Below are 18,574 nucleotides of genomic sequence, written 5' to 3'. Positions count from 1 at the left end.
CTTGTTAGTCAAGCGTTTCCCCGCTGCGCCATTAGGTGGCAAATTCAGCTCTCTCCGGTTGCAAAATTCAAGCAATATGCTCTCTGTCTTTTGAACCAACTAGTAAGACTGCTGATTAGAGTAGAATTTGCTTGAGAGCCAGGGTTCTTCTCGGAGTAGGTGATAGACCACTGGAAGTAGCTGTTATCCAAACCATGGCTGACTCAGTTTTGCCAGCTGGCACCACTGAATTCCAAATTTCCAGAGCAAAAAAAGGGGGGGATTCCCCCCCCAAAAAAACCCAAGACACTTGTGGCATCTAGAAGGTGACTAAGAAATTTATTCGAGCATAAACATTTGTGGACTATCATCTGCTTCAACAGATGCATAAATATTATCCTCCTTTGGTAGCAGGGAATGGAGGGAGGGGAAATGTAAACAGCAAAGTCAAGTGTCGTGAAATGGAAGAGGTATCCTCCGTCTCTGGAAATTTTCTCAAGCATAGATTTAAAGCCAAAGCCTCAATGCTGACTCTGTTCAGGACCTTCAGTATTAGGATGGGTTCAAAGGTCACGGAAAATGATGAACTGTCCATTCCTGGAACGTGGTAGCCAGTCCAGCTTCTGGTTTGGGGACCTGCTATGCTGACATGCCTAATGTCAGGACACACCAATACCTGCAAATTCTGCGCTACTTGTGGTTGCAAACCCGACATCTAGATCCAGCTTCAAATCTTGGTTACGGATGTCAGGTTCAGAACTGCAAGTCAATGCCAACGTATGTGTTGGGTTCAGACCACACACCCAACTGAGGCATAGCTCTCCCAGCAGAAGTCAGGCTTGATGTTGCACTCTGCCAACTGGTTTCCCGAGCCTGCCCAAAGAGTAGAGAGATCTTTTTCTCTTCAGCACAGAGTGATCCTTCCTTCCCCCCAACCCCACACCCAACAATAGGTTTTTAGCCTTTGCAATCACTAATATGTCAAAGGGATCAAGTGGAGCGGTTAGGTTATCCAAAAAGCCTCTTCAGGCGACCCATGTTAAGTTAGCTAACACAAGGTAGATTTTAAGAGCTTGACCGTAGAATCTGGTGTTAGTTTGTAGTGACAACCCCCCAAATGACGGCAGAATGAAGAGTCTGATTCTGTCACCATGGAACCTCCATTTTCAAGAGCAGTATACCACTAACTAGGAGGTCTATTTGTGCCCCTGCTTGCCACTTGCTGGAGGCATTTGGTTGGCTGCTGTTACAAATGCAGCATTGCATTAAATGCCGGTCTTTTAAAAAAAAAAAATCTTGCAGTGGGTTGCAGTGGAATTCTATTGTATTGTGTGTTGTGCTCAAATAATTGGTGTGTTGGTTGTCTTCTGACCAGGGAGTTGAACCATTGCAAATTTGGTCTCCATTCCAGTTCTTCAGTCTTTTTTTAAAACTCTGGTTCAGAAGCTCATTTTTAAAAATGGTTCAGGAATTGGTTCAGATGCCTGGAACAGGTTCAGATATTTTGCTTGCAATGTATCTCAGTAAATGAATGCAATGGCACTAGTTAATTTGAGAAACCCCAGTGGGCTTTTAAAACTGTTTATTTCTGCATTTTTAAAAGTGGTTTGGTTTTTTTAAACGCACAATGCTTACCACAAGACCACCACCCCTCCCTTAAGAAAACAAAACAGTTATACAGTTGAAAGCAAAGTGTCTGATTCCTGAACAGCTTTTTAACTGGTTCCCGCTTTTCATGCTTAGGGGTTTCAGCAAGTTAAAAGCAACCAAGAGATTTCAGATTTTTGGTTCCCTTGGGAAATCCTCCCTCAACTGGTTTCGGGATTCAGGTTTGGTTCAGCTCCCTGCTTCTGACACCACAACATTACACTTTTGGGGGCCCCAAGTGTTGATCTGTTCACCTGTCCTCTCTCGGTTTGATTGTGTCCTGGGCTGTTTTCTACTTTGAATCCGGTTTGTCTTTGAATGTGGCTCCTTCTTGCTTTGTTACTGATGATCTGTGTTTTTCTCTCTCTCCCCTTCTCTCTCTTTCTCTCTCTCTCTCCCTCCTTCTCTCTCTCTCTAGCTTTTTCTAATCTGTCTCCACCTGCTGCATTGTGTCTGAGGGAGAAGATTGCCACTTGAGAAGAAGAGTTTAGGGACCCCTAGTCTGGGAGAGGGAGGGGGAGGAATAAGTAAGTCTTTCGGTATCTGGAGAGACTCTGTCTTTTCATTTTTCTGACATGCATGGGGTGTTGAAAGCTGAGGCATCTTGTGGTTTTATGTAACAACACAGGAGACATCCTGGGAAAGTTAACACCCACGTGTAAGCTATAAAAAACCTCAGAGGACTCCGCAACCTAAAGGTGATGGACAGATTGATGATGTAGCAGCCGAACGATATTGAGACAGTGTTGTAGGGTTTTTGGTTTTTTTAATTTTTACATTTCCTTCCTATTTTGCCTAATCTGATGGATGTTTTTAAGTATCTGTGGGAAAATTGTGCTAATTCATTGATTTGCTTGGATTTTTAATTTTTTTTTTTTTTTAAGTTTTATGCAATGGACAGCCAACAGAGAAACAAGCGACTTTGCTACCTCTGAGGAATATTTAATTTTAACTATGAAGTAAAGGGCAATGAGGGAAGAGCAAGGGGGTGGGGAATATATTTTCCATTGGGGTCATCGCTAAACTCTGCCAATTCATTCAAAAATAATCCGCTGATTGAGTAATATTTCTACTTTTAAATTTTACAAAACTCCACTAAATTGTGTCCCATGGTGGTTAGGAAATGGAAATGAGCCACATACTATATTCAATCGTCCCTCCAAGGGTGGTATTATACTCTCAGCTGCCGCCCCCCCCCCTCATATGGGGTTTATAAAACTGGCCTACCTCACAAGGATGTTGTGAGGAGTGCCGTGACAATATAGGATGCATTTTAAGCGCTTGGGAGGACAAAATTCGCAGAAACACTCTGTATGATTATTGTGATGAGTTTCATCCCCAACATCAAACCCTTCCCAAAGTCCTTCTGGCTTACAAACTGACTTTGCTGTTATCACTATCAAGATTGTGGAGACACTTGTGGGTATCTTGGTCACCTTGTTTCTTAAAGTTCTCTTGAAACTCACATGGACCATCCTTTAAAAAGCTTTGGGAGCTTTCTTCTTCTTCTGAGCACCCTGGGAACCTTTTTGGAACGTTCACTGCATGACTGTTTCCGAAACCAGGGGTGCTCAAACTTGGGTCCTTGGATGTTGGTGGACTACAGTTTCCATCATCCTCAGCCACAAGGGTCAAAGGCAACAAAGCCCATTGTGGTGGAGGATGATGCGACTTGTAGTCCAACATCCAGGGACTCACGTTTGAGTCCCCTATATAAACCTTTGTTCTCCTGCCTCTTCTCTCTCTCTGTCTCTCAAAAAAAAAAAGGTTTTGTTTTTCTTTACAAACAAGAATTGTGATTTGACAGCTGCACTCAGTATATCTTTACACGACCCCCACGAAAGAACCAGCACTGTTGAGCTTTGAAACCTTTCTAATGTTGTCAATTTTCAATAAAAAGTAATCCTCCCAAAAGAGTCAGTTCCCGGGTGATTATTGGTTCTGCCATCTCTTCAATCATACCTGTACCTTTTGGTTTACCTTGCAGCATTTTAATTGCTGTATAGCATAATCAGCCACCTTTGAAACATACATACTGTCAAACGACTTCATAGAACACTGAAGTTCTCAAACTTGGGTCCCCAGATGATGTTGGACTACAACTCCCATCATCCCTAGCTGCAATGGCCATTGTGGCTGGGGATAACGGGCACTGTAGTACAACAACACCTGGACACCTAGACAAATCTGGTGGGCCACTGTGGGAAACGGGATGCTGGACTCGATAGACCTGATCCAGCAGGGCTGTCCTTGTGGTGTTAACATCTGGGGACACACATTTTGAGAACATAGGAAGCTGCTATATACTGAGTCAGACCTTTGGTCCAAATAGCTCAGTGTTGTCTACCCAGACTGGTAGCGGTTTCTCCAAGGTTGCAGGTAGGAGTCTCTCTCAGCTCCATCTTGGAGATGCTGCCAGGGAGGGAACTTGGAACCTTCTGCTCTACCCATCCCTTAAGGGGAATATCTTCCAGGGCTCACACATGGAGTCTCCCATTCATATGTAACCAGGGTGGACCCTGCTTAGGGGTTAACTGCTAACTTGAAATGAGGATAAAGCTATTTCAAGCAGGTCTGACTTTGGTAAGTTCCTTGATCGTTGACTACCTGGGAACCCTAGGTACACCAGCATGAGTTCTAAGGGAAGAAACACAGGAGATAAATGACTATTAGTCAAACACGTGAGTTTGCACCACACCTACAAGATGCCCCGCGTCAGATGACCATTTCCGTACCTGAAGAGTCCAAGTGAACAAGACCATCTGTTGTCTGATGCTACTGCAGAACTGAATAGGCAATTTAATCTGGATTCGACCAGTGACCCAGGTTTCCTGTGGGGGAAAAAGAAAAAGATGAGAGCAAACCTCTTCAAATAGAGACAGATTTATTTATTTTTTTGTAAAGTAAGTGTTTGCATGCAAGATGAGACCCTCAAATATTTTTGATCTGCAAGAGATTGTCCACCGGACTCCCCCCAAATAAGTTGGCTCGAATTCCTCCTTTAAAAAACAGCCCTCTGAGTGGCCCTCCACTTTTATCATAAAACTTGGTTGAGCCTCACCAACGCCCTGCATATTTGCACTAGAAGGGGGATGAGTGCTCGAGTAAAACCAAATGTACGTAGTAGGAAGCCTGGTCTGCAATCCCTGGTATCATTAAAGGCTTCAGGTTGTTTTTGCAGAAACAGAGCTGCTTCCTCCGTTGGGGAAACCTGGGTTCAAACCTCCACTCAAGCATCAAGCTGTTCATGCCAGGGCAAGGAGAGTCTGTGATAGACACCAGGGCTGGATTGGGACCTGAGGCCAGTGGCCAGACCAGACATGTTCTTCTGCACTACTAAAAACAGCCAAACTACTTCCTGTCAGTAGAAAAACAACAGAGGCAAGAGGCATGGGCTACGTTCTCTCTCTCTGTGATGCCGTTTTTCCTTTCAACTTAATTGAGTTTATATAGTGTCATCAGTGCACATGAAAATAGCAGGTAGCCAGGCTGCTCCATTACATACACACACAACCGTAATGGAAGGCGTACACCTTTTATTTTGATTGACTGATTAAGTGCCGTCAAGTCGGTGTTGACTCTTAGCGACCACATAGATAGATTCTCTCCAGGATGATCGGTCTTCAGCTTGGCCTTGAAGGTCTCTCAGTGGTGCATTCATTGCTGGCGTCATCGAGTCCATCCACCTTGCTGCTGGTCATCCTCTTCTTCTCTTCCCTTCCACTTTTCCCCAGTATTATGGACTTCTCAAGGGAGCTGAAGATTTACATAATGTGTTTGAAGTATGATAGTTTGAGCCCGGTCATTGGTGCCTCGAGTGAAAATTCTGGATTTTAGGACCAATTGAAACAAAGGAGAGGGAGCAAACTTTTGAGTTCCACAGAGCTCTTCTTCAGGCTGAATGTTAAGCAAAAGATAAAATGTGTGGGGAGGAGGGAAGCAGGGCATAATGGGAAAACCCCTAAGACTACTGCGCATGTTGCTTTAAGGAGTAACAAGAAGAAAAGTCTCTACCCTGAGGAGCTTCCAATCTAAACATCTGAAACAGGGGAAGGCAACGGGAGGGAGATTAGGTGTGTGTGTGTTGCATTTCACCTGGGAGAGTATTTAAAGAATGCTAATCTCACCCTGCAATTTCAAGCGGAATAGAAATTTTAACCCCCTTCGGAGTCCGTCACTTCATTTGGCTGCCTGTGTTAGAAAGCCTGCTCTACACATTATTATTATTAGTAGTAGTAATACTATTTATATAAGAACATGAGAACAGCCCTGCTGGATCAGGCCCAAGAAGGCCCATCTAGTCCAGCATCCTGTTTCACACAGTGGCCCACCAGATGCCTCCGAGAAGCCCACAGGCAAGAGGTATAATGCATGCCCTCTCTCCTGCTGTTGCTCCCCTGCAGCTGGGATTGAGAGGCATCGTGCCTCTGAGGCTGGAGGTGGCCCACAGCCACCAGACTAGTAGCCCTTGATAGACCTGGCCTCCAGGGATTTGTCCAAACCCCTCTTAAAGCCATCCATGCTGGTGACCATCACCACCACCTCCCATGACAAGGAATTCCATAGATTAATTATGTGCAGGGTGCAAAAGGAACTTCCTCTTGTGTTGGTCCTACATTTCCCGACCTTCAGCTTCATGGATGTGAATTCACCCAGTCTATGTGTGGGTAGTTAAAGTCATCCATTCTTACTGCTCTGTCTTTGACGCCGCTCTTATTCGCTTCTACAACTGCAGGTCACTCTCAGCGTTTTGAGCAGGAGGGCGGATTACTTTTCCACCAAAGTTCTCAAAGCAGTTTACATAGAAAAAGTAAATAAAATAAGAGGTCTGTCCCCAAAGGATGCGCAGTAATAATAATGTTTATCTGCTGCTTTTCAACAACAACAACAACAAAAGCTCAAGGCCATTTAAAGGGACGAGGGTGGGTGGGAATAAGATGATTCCTTCTCCGCAGAGGGCTCGCAATTTTAAAAAGCAGCACAAGATAGACACTAGCAACTTGGGATGCTCCTTTCAGTCAACGCTCCACTGCTAAGTGAGCAAAGAGGCACCTTTTTAATATCTAGGAGAAAAGGTTTGTCCCAAGCTGCTCCCTGCAGCGTTAGTTTTCTACTTGCAGGGTGGTGATCAGGGGGAGCAGTCCAAATGGCAATTCACCCACCCACATCTTTAACAATGTTTAATTTTAATTTTATCCTCAGGGAGTTTTGTAGGGAATATATATATACTTGCAGAGGATGGATGGATGGATAGGTAGATAGTCCCTGCAAGTAGAAAGCTAGCACCAGGGGCATAGCTAGGGGAGAGGGGGCCATGTTCACCCCTCTCCCTGGCAACCCTTCAGAGTGAGGGTGATCATTATCAATAGGGAGGGGTGGAGCTGGGGTATCCCTCAGGATATGTGGGGCCCGGGATCTTTGGAGCCATATGCTCAGCTGAGCAAAGAGGCACCTTTTCAAACGGGAGATTCCCTCCATTGAGCAGGGGGAGAGCAACTGGCCCTATCCGTTCCCAGCACAGCATCCCTCCAGGGGCTGTTTGTTGAAAAGCGGTGTATAAATCTTCTTCTTCTACATCCCCTGGCTAGCACTGCAGGGAGCCAGTAAGCCTTTCTCCCCGATGACACAGGTTTGGGGTGGTGCTTTTTGTTTGTTTGTTTGTTTGTTTTTAATGCTCATCATGGAGGGCTTCTTTTTTGGCTTCTCTGGCCAGCAGCAGCCCGAAGTGGTACAGTCTCCTCCACCCCGCTCAGGACTCCACCACCACCACCCCCTCCCTTCTCCTCCTCGCCACCGCCTTTCCGGGGTCCTCCCGCCCGCCAGGGGGCGCTGTCCCCGCTCGCCGCCCCACCGAGCGCTCCCTCCTCCTCCGCCTGACCTCCGGGAAGAAGAAGATCTCGCGGTCTTTCGGCGTTGCGAGCCGCGCGCACGTGAGCAGAGTGTAACAAGGCGAGAGAGAGACAAGGGGCGGCCGGGAAGGGGCTCCGGGGCGGCCAGGTGGGCCGGCGCGCGTGCGCGAGACAGGGGGCCCCGGGAGGCGCGCCCGCCGCACGTGTGAACGGGCCGGGCGCTCCCGCGTGCTCGCGCCGCCGCCGCCGCCGCCTTCCCGCTCCAGGGCTCCGGGCCGCCCGCCTGCTCCGCCGCTTGGCGCGCCGGCCGGGGTCGGCCCTTGGAGCCCATGGCCGGCGGAGGGTGGCTGGTGCCCGGCGGGGATTTCCTGTCCCCGCAGCCGCCGCCTCCGCCTCCCCCGCCGCCGCCTCCCCCGCCGCCCGCCGCGGCTGCTGCAGCTGCTTCCCCCGCGCCGGAGCCGCCTCCCGACCTGGAGCCCTGGCGGGAGCCCCAGGAGAGCGACAAGCACTGGGCGCTGCGCAGGCAGTTCCTGCAGCGCAACCTGCCGGGCGCCGACCTGCAGCGGCTGCTCGCCCTCTCGCACGTCTGGACCAACCACGTCTTCATGGGATGCAGGTGAGGGAGGGAGGGAGGGAGCGGTGGGGCCCCCGCCTGGCTGCCTCCCCCCGCCAGCCACGCGGAACCCGGGCCCTTTTGGTGGGGAGGGTCTTGTCTCCGCCCTCGGGACGGGCTGGGGTCCTAGCCATGTCTCCCTGGATCAGGGGGGGGGTCCCAGATGGGCCTGACTACAACTCCCATCACCCCCAGCTGCCGTGGACTTGGGCAGAGGGTGATGGGCAGTGTTCCCTGGATGGGGGGGGGGTCCCAGATGTGCCTGACTACAACTCCCATCACCCCCAGCTGCTGTGGACTTGGGCAGAGGGTGATGGGAGTGGTAGCCAGCAAGCTCTGGGAATGTAAACAGGGAATATTGCTGATGAGAGTGGTAGCCGCCAATGTCTAGGAGCCCTTGGTACAGGGAACAGGGTCTTGGCTGGGGGGGCCGATCACCTGCTTTGCAAGCAGAAAGGCCTGGGCCAAGTGAGGGCTGGGCACAGCACCAGGCTGGAAAGTCGCTGCCTGTCCGTGGAGACTGTTTTTGGACTGCAAACTTATTGTGGCTGGGGTGGCAAGGGCATGCTGCAAGTTGTAGTCCGAAAACGGCTGGAGGGCCAAGTTTGCCCAACCCTGCTGCAGACACTCAGACGCACCAAGGGTTTGATGGGGTAGAAGGCAGCTTCGTATCTTTGGGGGATGTGGAGGAGGCTTCAGTGGTAGGACCCAGTGGTCCCTCTGATTTTTTTCTCATCTCTGCGCGGAATGAGTTTTGTTCTGGGCGGCAGTATCAAGGCAGCGTGTGTGTACCTGCAGTCAGAGTCGGGCCTTCCTGATTCAACCTGAGCGGGATCTAAAATGAACTGAGCGGACGTCAAAGAAACTTGTGAGCGTGCGCACACCTTAGAGGGGAACAGTGTTAGGACCCCTAATTGGCATTCAGAAGGTCTCAGTTTCAGTCCCTGGCTAGGAGCAGGAGAGACCCCCTCTTTGACTCCCTGAAGAAATGCTGCCAGTCAGAGTAGCTAATACTGGGCTAGACGAACCAATAGTCAGCAGAAGGCAGTTTTGGACTGTGTCAAAGTTAACCAGGAGGAAATTCAGATTTGGAATAAGAGCCTTCCCCGACACACTCGCACATCTCTGATTCATCCATTGCATTCCTCTCTCCGTCTCTATTACTATTATTCCCCATCATTCTAGAATTCTGCTTCCTCCTCAGTCACAAAAGGCAGTTCATGCCTGATGAGATTCTGCCCAGCAGACAGGATGTCGGGTTTGGACAGGTCTTTGTTGAGGCCTATGCATATAGCCTCCCAAAATCAGGAGGTACACACACGGAATATGGGAAGGGAGACTTATCTTGGTTGCTTTAGTATCTGTCTCTTGAGCACAGAATGGCTTACCGCAATATCTTTTTCTGAATGTTAACAGTTGTGTCCTGAGGGGGCTCCCACTCTAAAAACAAAGCAAAAACCCAAAACACCCTAACGATAGCATTAACCATTTATGGTAATTTTTTTAAAGATAAAAGAGGCCAAATGGCGGGGTGGGGGGAATGACTACCCATACCTGTAAAGCACCACAAGAAGCATCTGTTGCCAGGCAAGCCAAGCCATATAAGATTTGCACTGGAGATTTACTGAACTGTAAATGTATACAAAATCCCGACGCCTTTCGGGCTTTACAGCCCTTCTGCAGAGAGTTCTATTAGTTTTTTTTAATTCGCTATTAAACTCTTCGTGCCTTTGATCCTAAATGGGCCCATAGGACTTCTCAGCTATTCAACTATTTATTTTATTTGATAAGCAGTGCTCCCCAGAGGAAGGGCTGTACAGCTTGAAAACTTGTCGAGAAAGTATCTATCTTTGTCATTCAATAAATCTTCAATGCCCTCTTTATCACCACCTGCTGTGATACAGCCGACAGTACTGAGCTAGATGGACCAATGGACTGACTCAGTATATGGCCGCTTCCTATGTTCCTAGCTGTTTTAACTACAACTACAAATATTTATATACTGCTTTTCAACAAAAGTTTCCAAAGCAGTTTTGGAAAGAGAAATAAATAAGATGGCTCCCTGTCTCCAAAGGGCTCACAATCTATAAAGAATAGATTAGAGATTAGATTATTGAAGAAGACAATAGATTAGAGATTAGATTAATAAAGAATAGAAGGGGTACTGTGCTGGGGCTGGATAGGGCCAGTTGCTCTCCCCTTGCTAAATAAAGAGAATCACCACTTTAGAAAGGTGCCTCTTTGCCCAGTTAGCAGGGGATCAAAGCAGCAAAGACTATAGAGTCTTGTGGCACCTTAAAGACTAGCATGGGTATTGTGGCACAAGCTTTTGTGGACTGGAGCCAACTTCATCTGGTGAATGAAGCATTATCCTCAGTTGCCAGGTATACATAAGTATAGAGAAGACCATGAGATGCAACATATATTCCATTGCAGGATGTAATTGACCTACCTCTATAAATGTTTACGTAAAAATCACAGAAAGCTGCCACAGACCGTTGCAGATAAGTCACTGGTGGGTCCGAAAAGACTAGTTCAAATCAGAAATTCTGTTGAACACTCATACAATGATCTGTTCACAGGTAGAGTTATTCACACATTATGTTGGACACAGGGACTTTCTATCTGCACCATGCATTGGAGGGGCCACTCTTTAAATGAATGCATGTACAGTTCTTCACACACAAACATGTACAAGTGTACAGATATCTAATGTACAGATATCTGTGCTTTCCTACATGTCTACCTGCATTCATTTTAAAAGTGGAAGTAGGTACAGCCCCCTAGAGCAAATATTTATCTATCTGTCTATTTATTTATTATTATTGATTGATTTCTATACCGCCCTTCCAAAAATGGCTCAGGGCGGTTTACACAGAGAGTGAGTGAGTGAGTGAGTGAAATAAATAAGTAAGTAAGTAAATAAGTAAGTAAGATGGATCCCTGTCCCCAAAGGGCTCACAATCTAAAAAGAAACATAAGATAGACACCAGCAAGAGTCACTGGAGGTACTGTGTTGGGGGTGGATAGGGCCAGTTGCTCTCCCCCTGCTAAAGAAAGTATCATCATCTTAAAAAGGTGCCTCTTTGCTAAGTTAACAGGGGTACATTTTATTTATTTACAGGGGTACATTTTATTTATTTACAGGGGTACATTTGTATACCGCCCCATACAAAAATTGTACTAAAGTACAAAAATGTACTTTAGTACATCTGGATACCACCATACAAAAAAGTCCCTGGGCGATTCACAGTATAACATAAATATATAAATAGCTAGTGTGCTGCTGTACCTGTGTTCAATATAACATGTGAATAATTGTACCTGTGTACACTCCTCACGTGGGTATTGAACTTAAATGTCTGAATAGGGCTGCTGTCAGACATGAAACTGTAACATTAGAAATAAGTGAGTGACAAAACAGAGATTCCCTTTTAGTTGGAAGTTTCAGCTTCCACCGTCCTCCGTAACGCACAGTTGTGATTTAAATGGACACAGCAAGCCAGAGTGGCAGTTTAAAGAATGCTGAGGGTGGTGGAATTTTCAGAGCCAGGACACATAAGTATCTTAGGCTGTTAGTTTCAAGTTTGCTAATCCAGGCATGTTTTCCTTTTTAAAATATCATTGGATTCTATGGTTCCTCTGTAGGAAGTATTTCCAAGTCCGAAAGGCCGTGCCGTCTGAATGAAAATGTTTAGCAACAGGTTGATTCAGCTTTTTTGGCTGCGATTTCTGAGTTGTGGTCTCTATATCCTATACGAAGGGCTGCTGTTCTGCCTGGGTCCTGAATGTTGCCCCCGGGGCACTCTTGCATTCTGCAGCAGCGGCCGTCCACACTTAAAGAGCCTTGAATCTTTTTTGGTTAATGTGGGGGGAGTTAGGATTGGGTGTTCTTGAGATCTAATGGGATAGGAAACAGCTGGAGGTTGGATTAGGTCCCCTGTAGCCTGTCCCCAATTTAGGGCTTCCCCATTGGACTTTTAACATCAGTCATACCTTCTGACTTCAGCTGCTAGGCTTTAAAGTGGAAATACAGTTGACTTTAGCCCTGATTGATTGATTAATTAAGTGCCATCAAGTCGGTGTCGACTCTTAGTGACCACATAGAGAGATTCTCTCCAGGATGATCTGTCTTCAGCTTGGCCTTGAAGGTCTCTCAGTGGTGCATTCATTGCTGGCGTCATCGAGTCCATCCATCTTGCTGCTGGTCATCCTCTTCTTCTCTTTCCTTCCACTTTCCCCAGCCTTATGGACTTCTCAAGAGAGCTGGATCTTTGCATAATGTGTTTGAAGAAGTAAGATAGTTTGAGCCTGGTCATTTGTGCCTCGAGGGAAAATTCTGGATTGATTTGTTCTGTTTGTTTGTTTTCCTGGCTGTCCATGGTATTTTCAAAAGTCTTCTCCAGCACCAAAGTTCAAAAGCGTCAACACTTTTTCTATCTTGTTTCTTCAAAGTCCAGCTTTCACAGCCATAGAGTGTCACGGGAAAAACCATTGTCTGAATGATTCTAATCTTTGTAGGCTTAGACACGTCATGGCATCTTAATATCCTTTCCAACCCTACCAAGTGTGAGTCTGTAGTATATTTCTTGACTGCTGGATCCTTTTTGTTGGTCGATCCTAAAAGGCAGACGCTCTCCACCACTTCAGTGCCTTCATTATCAGTTCTGAGACTGGTTGCTGTACCCCTTGTCATTAGTTTAGTCTTCTTTACATTTAGTTGTTGTCCCATTTTTTCACTGTGCTCCTTGCCTTTCATTTGACTTTAGCCCTATTCACACATTATGCTCGGCGCTCATGCAATGAATGTACAGTGTGTGCAAGTTCAGTTATTTGCACATGACAGCAATGTGTTTCCCGTCTATATCCTGCATTTCAGGTTCACTTTTGAAATGAATACAGGTACAGTCACTCACGCAAAAACACGTAAGAGTGTACAGACATCTGTACACTCATACAGCATCCTGTGAATGTGACACCTTGGGAGAAAGCTGTCGCCACCCTTCATGCACGGACGCCAGTTTGCCCATTGGATGATGCTCACAGTTATAGGACAACTTTCAGTAGAGTGGCAAGCTTCAATTGGTAGATGGAGCACTACGACTTTAGCTGACCCCTTGGGAAGGGCCTGTTTTTAATTAGTGGGACTGTGGGTTAGGCACACTTCATTTTCGTTTGCCTTGGGCTGCTCTGGTTTTGGCGCATGCAATCGGAAGCAAAAATTCAAGACTGGAGGGTGACCACATGCGCACAAGATTTTAATGTCTGCTCAGTTAATTTTAGATCCCGCTCAGGTTGGATCAGGAAGGCCCCACACATGGGCACACGCCGCGCCTTGATACTGCCACTCAGGACAAAACTCCTTCCGCACTCGGATGAAAAAAATTGGACTTCCACTGAGTGGAAGCTTTGGTTGATTAAACTGGGTGTTAGCTTGTCATCCCTTCAGCCTCTCAAAGAGGCGTCTGTATGGGGGCTCTGGTCATGTGCATTTGTATTTCAATTTAATTGGTGGTCATTTTTAGTTCATTAAGGCCAGTAAGTAATCGCTTGGTGTTTAATTAGTTTGGGGCTTGACAAATCCCAGGTGCCAGGGAACTGTGGCGCCCAGACTAGGCTACTCAGAGGTGGAGTTATTTAAGAACCTCTTAAATGGTCCCAGGCAGCCCTCTTTCTGTTCGAAGGAGATGACTTGTAAAGGGCATAAAAGATAAGCCCGTTGACCCTCCCCTTCGATAGGGTCTGTCACTCAGTCTGGTAACTTTGCCAAGGGTCCATAGTCTGCCTCCTAAATGTCTGGACAGACTCCTAGATCCAAAGGGAACGTGTCAAGGCCTGAATTAGTTAGCAGCCATGGAATGGGGCCATAGTTCAGAGGTAGAGGATCTGTTTTGCATGCAGAAGGTTCCAGGTTCAATCACCGGCGGCATCTCCCGGCAGGGCAGAGTAGACAATACTGAGTTTGCTGGGTCAGTGGTCTGACACAGTACAAGTCAGCGTCCTGTGTTTCTGATGTAGGTATGGTGCTCAAGTTATGGAGAAGGTCCTGCAGATGGCCGAAGGGATTGATATTGGTGAGATGCCGTCATTCGAGTTGGTGCCTGGCGCAAAGGCAACGAAACGGCCACGTTCCCCGCTTGACGACTCTCCTTCTCGCAGTGAGTATCTTAAAGTCCAAAGTCATGCAGTGGAGATTGATTAGCAACAAGTTCAGGACAGGCAAATCGAGGCTGTTTTCACGAGCAGCCTAGCCAGGCGGATACCAGTGCTCCCTTAACCGGGCTGCCAGGCTTGTGTGTCTCCTCAGCTCCATGGTATTTGGATTTCACTTGCTTGCCATATAGACTAGGGCTGTGTGGGTTCACATCCATAGGTTTGCCACACAAGAATGGAACAGTGAATATCTCTGCTTTTCAGTAGTGCGTTCCACATTCGCATACAGGTGTGGGGTGGAAATTTTCCCTAAATGGAAATGTTCTCGAGGGGGAAAACCCATACTTAATGGTTTTGTGGGAAATTTCCCACTTCTAACATTTCTACTTGGTTACTTGAAAAACTTTAGAGATACAATGAAGGGTTGGGTTTTTAGGGTTTTTTGTTTTGACTGTATAAATAGGTGGCATAACATGCCAAATCAGGTCAGAGTCTATTTAGGGCATCAGGAAAATTGTTATATTAATTTTGTGTGTGGAATAAATGAGTGCTGATCTTATGCAAATGAGGGGGAATTTGCATGGGAATTTTTTTCCAAATTTTTCCAGCTCAAAATTTTCCAGAAAACCCACATCTCTGTTCATACGTGAAATGTCTTGTCCTCATGGCTGCAGAGAAGAACTATATTTTACCCTGCTTTCTTTTAAAAAAACAAAAACAAAAAAAACCTTAAAATGCTGTGACTTGTTTGCATCCCCTAGGTTCTGAACCTGCCCGAAAACAGGCCCCCAGATTCCGCGTCAGGCCTCGTTTTGAACCCATCCACTTTGTGGCCAGCAACACAAAAGATGGAGAGAAGGAGCAGCATTCCAAAAACCAAGCACAGGATGCCAGAGAGAACATCACCACGCAGCAGATACAAAACTATGCAGATCGAGTCTTCAGCAGCTTCAGTACACAGGATGGGGACCTCCAGTTTTCCAGTTCCATAGGCTTGGGCTATGCAAGTAGCCAGACCGGCCAGGTAGAACCCAAGGTGGTTTCCAAAACCAAAGACACTCCCGCAAGTGCTGGTGCAATGGTTTTGGCCTCCCCATCTCTCATCCAGGCCTCCTCCGAAACATTCCCCAAGTCAGTGATCACAGCCAAACAGTGTTTCATTAACAAGCTTGTGCTGGCTGTCCGCAAGAACCTCGCTAATCCCGATGCTAGCAGCGGGCCTGATAAAATTAACTACACATACCTATTGACACGGTCGATACAGGCTTGCAAGACAAACCCCGAATATATTTATTCTCCCTTAAAAGAGATCTCCCCTGGGGATCTCCCCAAGAACAAGAAACTTCTAAAAGAGGGCTTTGCTTGCGAGGTCAGGTGTCAGAATGTGTATCTGACCACAGGATATGCCGGCAGCAAAAACGGGTCCAGGGACCGAGCCACAGAACTGGCGGTGCTGCTGCTGCAAAAGCCCGTGGAAGTCAAAGTGGCACAACGGAAGTTCAAGAACACCACCCGAGAGGACTTGGTCCTCTGTGAAAGTGGGATGTCGCCTCCTGAATTTCCACCGGCACTCAAGCAGCTGGATGACTTTATTGCTGCTATGCGGGAATGCACCCCTGGGCAGCCAAACTCAGACCCCCAGCAAGGCCCCAGCTCCACGAAGCACTGGACTAACTTTGTCCTCACGGAAAATGCCAGCGATGCCATTGGGATCCTCAACAACTCAGCCTCCTTTAACAAGATGACTGTCGAATACAAATACGTCTTGATGCCGAACCGGCTGTGGCGCTGCAGCGTCTATTTGCAAGATCACTTTTTAGCGGAAGGGTACGGCACCAAGAAAACCAGCAAGCATGCTGCGGCGGACGAGGCACTGAAGATCCTTCAGAACACTCAGTCTAATGCAGGAGCCACCAAAGCGGTCCAGGTTCAGAAAGTGGGTAGCGCCACACGAAATCCGGCCAAAAAGAAGGACCTGAAAGATCTCGTCGTCTACGAGAATTCAATGAATCCGGTCTGCACTCTGAACGACACCGCTCAGTTCAACAAGATGACCGTGGAGTATGTCTTTGAAAGGATGACAGGGATGCGGTGGAAATGCAAGGTGATGCTAGAAAACGAGCTGATTGCCGAAGCCATTGGAGTAAAGAAGACCGTCAAGCATGTGGCAGCGGAAGAAGCAGTAAAAGTTCTCAAGAAGACGCAGCCGACGGTTGTGAACAATCTGAAAAAAGGCACAATTGAAGACGTCATCTCTAGGAATGAGATCTGTGGGCGTTCAGCCGAAGAAGCTTTGAAGCAGCAGATCAAGGAAGACAACATTGGGAATCAGATTTTAAGGAAAATGGGCTGGACAGGGGGTGGCTTGGGCAAAAGTGGAGAAGGGATACGGGAACCGATTGCTGTGAAGGAGCAGTTCAAAAGGGAAGGACTTGGGCTCGATGTGGAAAGGGGGTCCAAAATCACCAAGAAAGATATTGAACAAATCATCCAGAATTATGCATTCTCAGACAGTAAAATCGATCTGACTTTCTCAACCGAACTTACCAACGACGAGCGGAAGCAGATACATCAGATTGCTCAAAAATACGGCCTTAAGAGTAAATCCCATGGGCAGGGCCGTGATAGATACCTGGTCGTTAGCCGAAAGAGGCGCAAAGAAGATTTGCTAGACCAGCTAAAGCAAGATGGCCAAGTTGGCCATTATGAACTCATTATGCCCCAGGATAAATAAGGCAGGAAAGCCTTTCCTGGGGACGTCCATGCTGAGGCTAAATTCCCCATTAAACAGAGGAGGGAGCTGTGCATATTGTTGTGAGAACAATGATTTTAAGAAACATGTTTTACTTGCTCATTTGATTTCTGAAACTTAGGACTCTAAATCAGACTTCTGTCCAAACATCTTTAGTGCAGTCCGGATAAATTAGTGCAGTTAACTGTTGTACGACATCTTGGAAATGGCTGTGCTCTCAACACATTTTACTAGTTTTGGAATAGCAGAAACACTTCCATCTACTGGAAACTTCATACCCATTCTTTTTTTTTTTTTTTAAAGGATACCCCTTTTAATTTTGCCTTTTAAACAACTTTTAAAACGGATGAAAGGAGATGGCAGTATGAAGAAAATTATATGTAAAGTTGGTAATAATAAATAGAATTTTATTTCTGGACATGCAAAGAATGGCACGTTTTGTATTTAATATGTTGGTTATGTTGAGGATTGAGGGGTAAAGATTTCTTCACATAGGGGTTCTCAAACTTGGATTCTCTCCCCACCCCCAGTTGAGGATACTGGGAGTTGTTATCCAACATCTGGATACCCAAGTTTGAGAAACTTTCTTAGCATATTCAGAAATGCAGCATTGTTACAGTAATTAGGATGAGATGGCTCGGTTTACCCAGTGGCACTGTCCGAGCTTCAAAACTGGCACAGGGTGCAGAATTGGCAACATTCAGAACCTTGATCTTGCTCTTTAAAAACAGACCAGCCAAAGTTGAGCATTTTTACTTGCATTATCCTAAATGTGTTTACTCAGAAGCAGGTTCTGCAGCTTAACCCCAACAGCGTGGTTAAGATGGTAGCTGTAGGCCTTTTGATTTCAATGTGGGAGATTTATGTACATAAGATTATACATGTACAGAACTCTCCTTGTTAAAACCAATGGGCTTTAAATGTACTCAATTTTGGCTGGGTTGTGCTTCCCGTTTCTAGACTTCAATGGTTGTACAGGTAGGTTTGAAAGCTTGTAGCCGTATGTTACGAAATCCTGGGGAGGGCTGTTGTTCCTTTGCGACTCGCAGATAGATATGCTTGTTCAACTTGTATAGTTGTACAGGGTTTGCAATTGGTAATACCTTGGCATGAAATTTAATGTTTCTATATGTGCTGCAGAACATACACTTTACCTTTACCAACAGGCATCTGTTTTCTGAAACAGGAGACCTTAATACACTTCTTCTGACAGGAAAATCAACATGAGACAAGTATTTTTCTCCATACTCTGTTGAGCAGTGAAGTATTAAAAACAAAAACCTCACTACACGTTCTTAGTCATTTTGGGACGAGTGTGGTTGTGTTTGTTTTGAGACGTAGCCTCCGATTACTTGTTTTCATATGCTTCCCTTGTGTACATGTGCTTATGTATCTCACAGGGAGAGCAGCAAGTAAAAGGTTCTTCTCTCTTGCTATTGTAGCATGTGTGGTTTGTGTTTCTCCAACTTCTGTACTTGAACAAAATATCTTCCTTTTTCTTCTTCCAATCCAAGTTTGCATCAAATGTGCTTCCCTTTGGGATGTAGGCGCCCTCTAAGAAAATGACGCTCGCAAAGTATA

General features: G+C 46.4%; 2 protein-coding genes and 1 long non-coding RNA gene across 5 annotated transcripts in view; 2 read left to right on the top strand and 1 right to left on the bottom strand.

Annotated features, from left to right (window-relative positions):
- The window catches only part of SEPTIN6 (septin 6), a 44,496-nt gene extending 40,956 nt beyond the window's left edge, over positions 1-3,540 (top strand). The window contains exon 10 of the mRNA XM_053273313.1: positions 2,045-3,540. Coding sequence (XP_053129288.1) covers positions 2,045-2,054 — 10 coding nt within the window. The 3' untranslated portion in view covers positions 2,055-3,540. The remainder of the gene's footprint in view (positions 1-2,044) is intronic.
- Positions 178-9,339, bottom strand: LOC128335298 (uncharacterized). Its single transcript, XR_008311568.1, has 3 exons — positions 9,117-9,339; positions 4,362-4,457; positions 178-852 (listed from the first exon to the last, which is right to left on the bottom strand). It is a non-coding gene; the product is annotated as an uncharacterized LOC128335298 (long non-coding RNA).
- Positions 7,537-18,425, top strand: NKRF (NFKB repressing factor). 3 transcript variants are annotated; one of them, XM_053273308.1, is made up of 3 exons: positions 7,537-8,091; positions 14,107-14,246; positions 15,003-18,425. In XM_053273308.1, exons 1-3 carry the CDS (start codon positions 7,805-7,807, stop codon positions 16,973-16,975), a joined length of 2,400 nt encoding a protein of 799 aa, XP_053129283.1. In that variant the 5' UTR covers positions 7,537-7,804; the 3' UTR covers positions 16,976-18,425. The 3 variants fall into 3 exon arrangements, with proteins under 3 accessions (XP_053129283.1, XP_053129285.1, XP_053129284.1); XM_053273310.1 differs by lacking the exon at positions 7,537-8,091 and adding an exon at positions 9,301-9,399; XM_053273309.1 differs by lacking the exon at positions 7,537-8,091 and adding an exon at positions 11,683-11,792.
- Positions 18,426-18,574: the final 149 nt, after the last annotated feature.

This window comes from Hemicordylus capensis, chromosome 11, assembly GCF_027244095.1.
Source record: "Hemicordylus capensis ecotype Gifberg chromosome 11, rHemCap1.1.pri, whole genome shotgun sequence".
Lineage (NCBI taxonomy): Eukaryota > Metazoa > Chordata > Lepidosauria > Squamata > Cordylidae > Hemicordylus > Hemicordylus capensis.
Note: the sequence above shows the minus strand (reverse complement) of the source record. Positions and strands in the feature narration are given on the sequence as shown.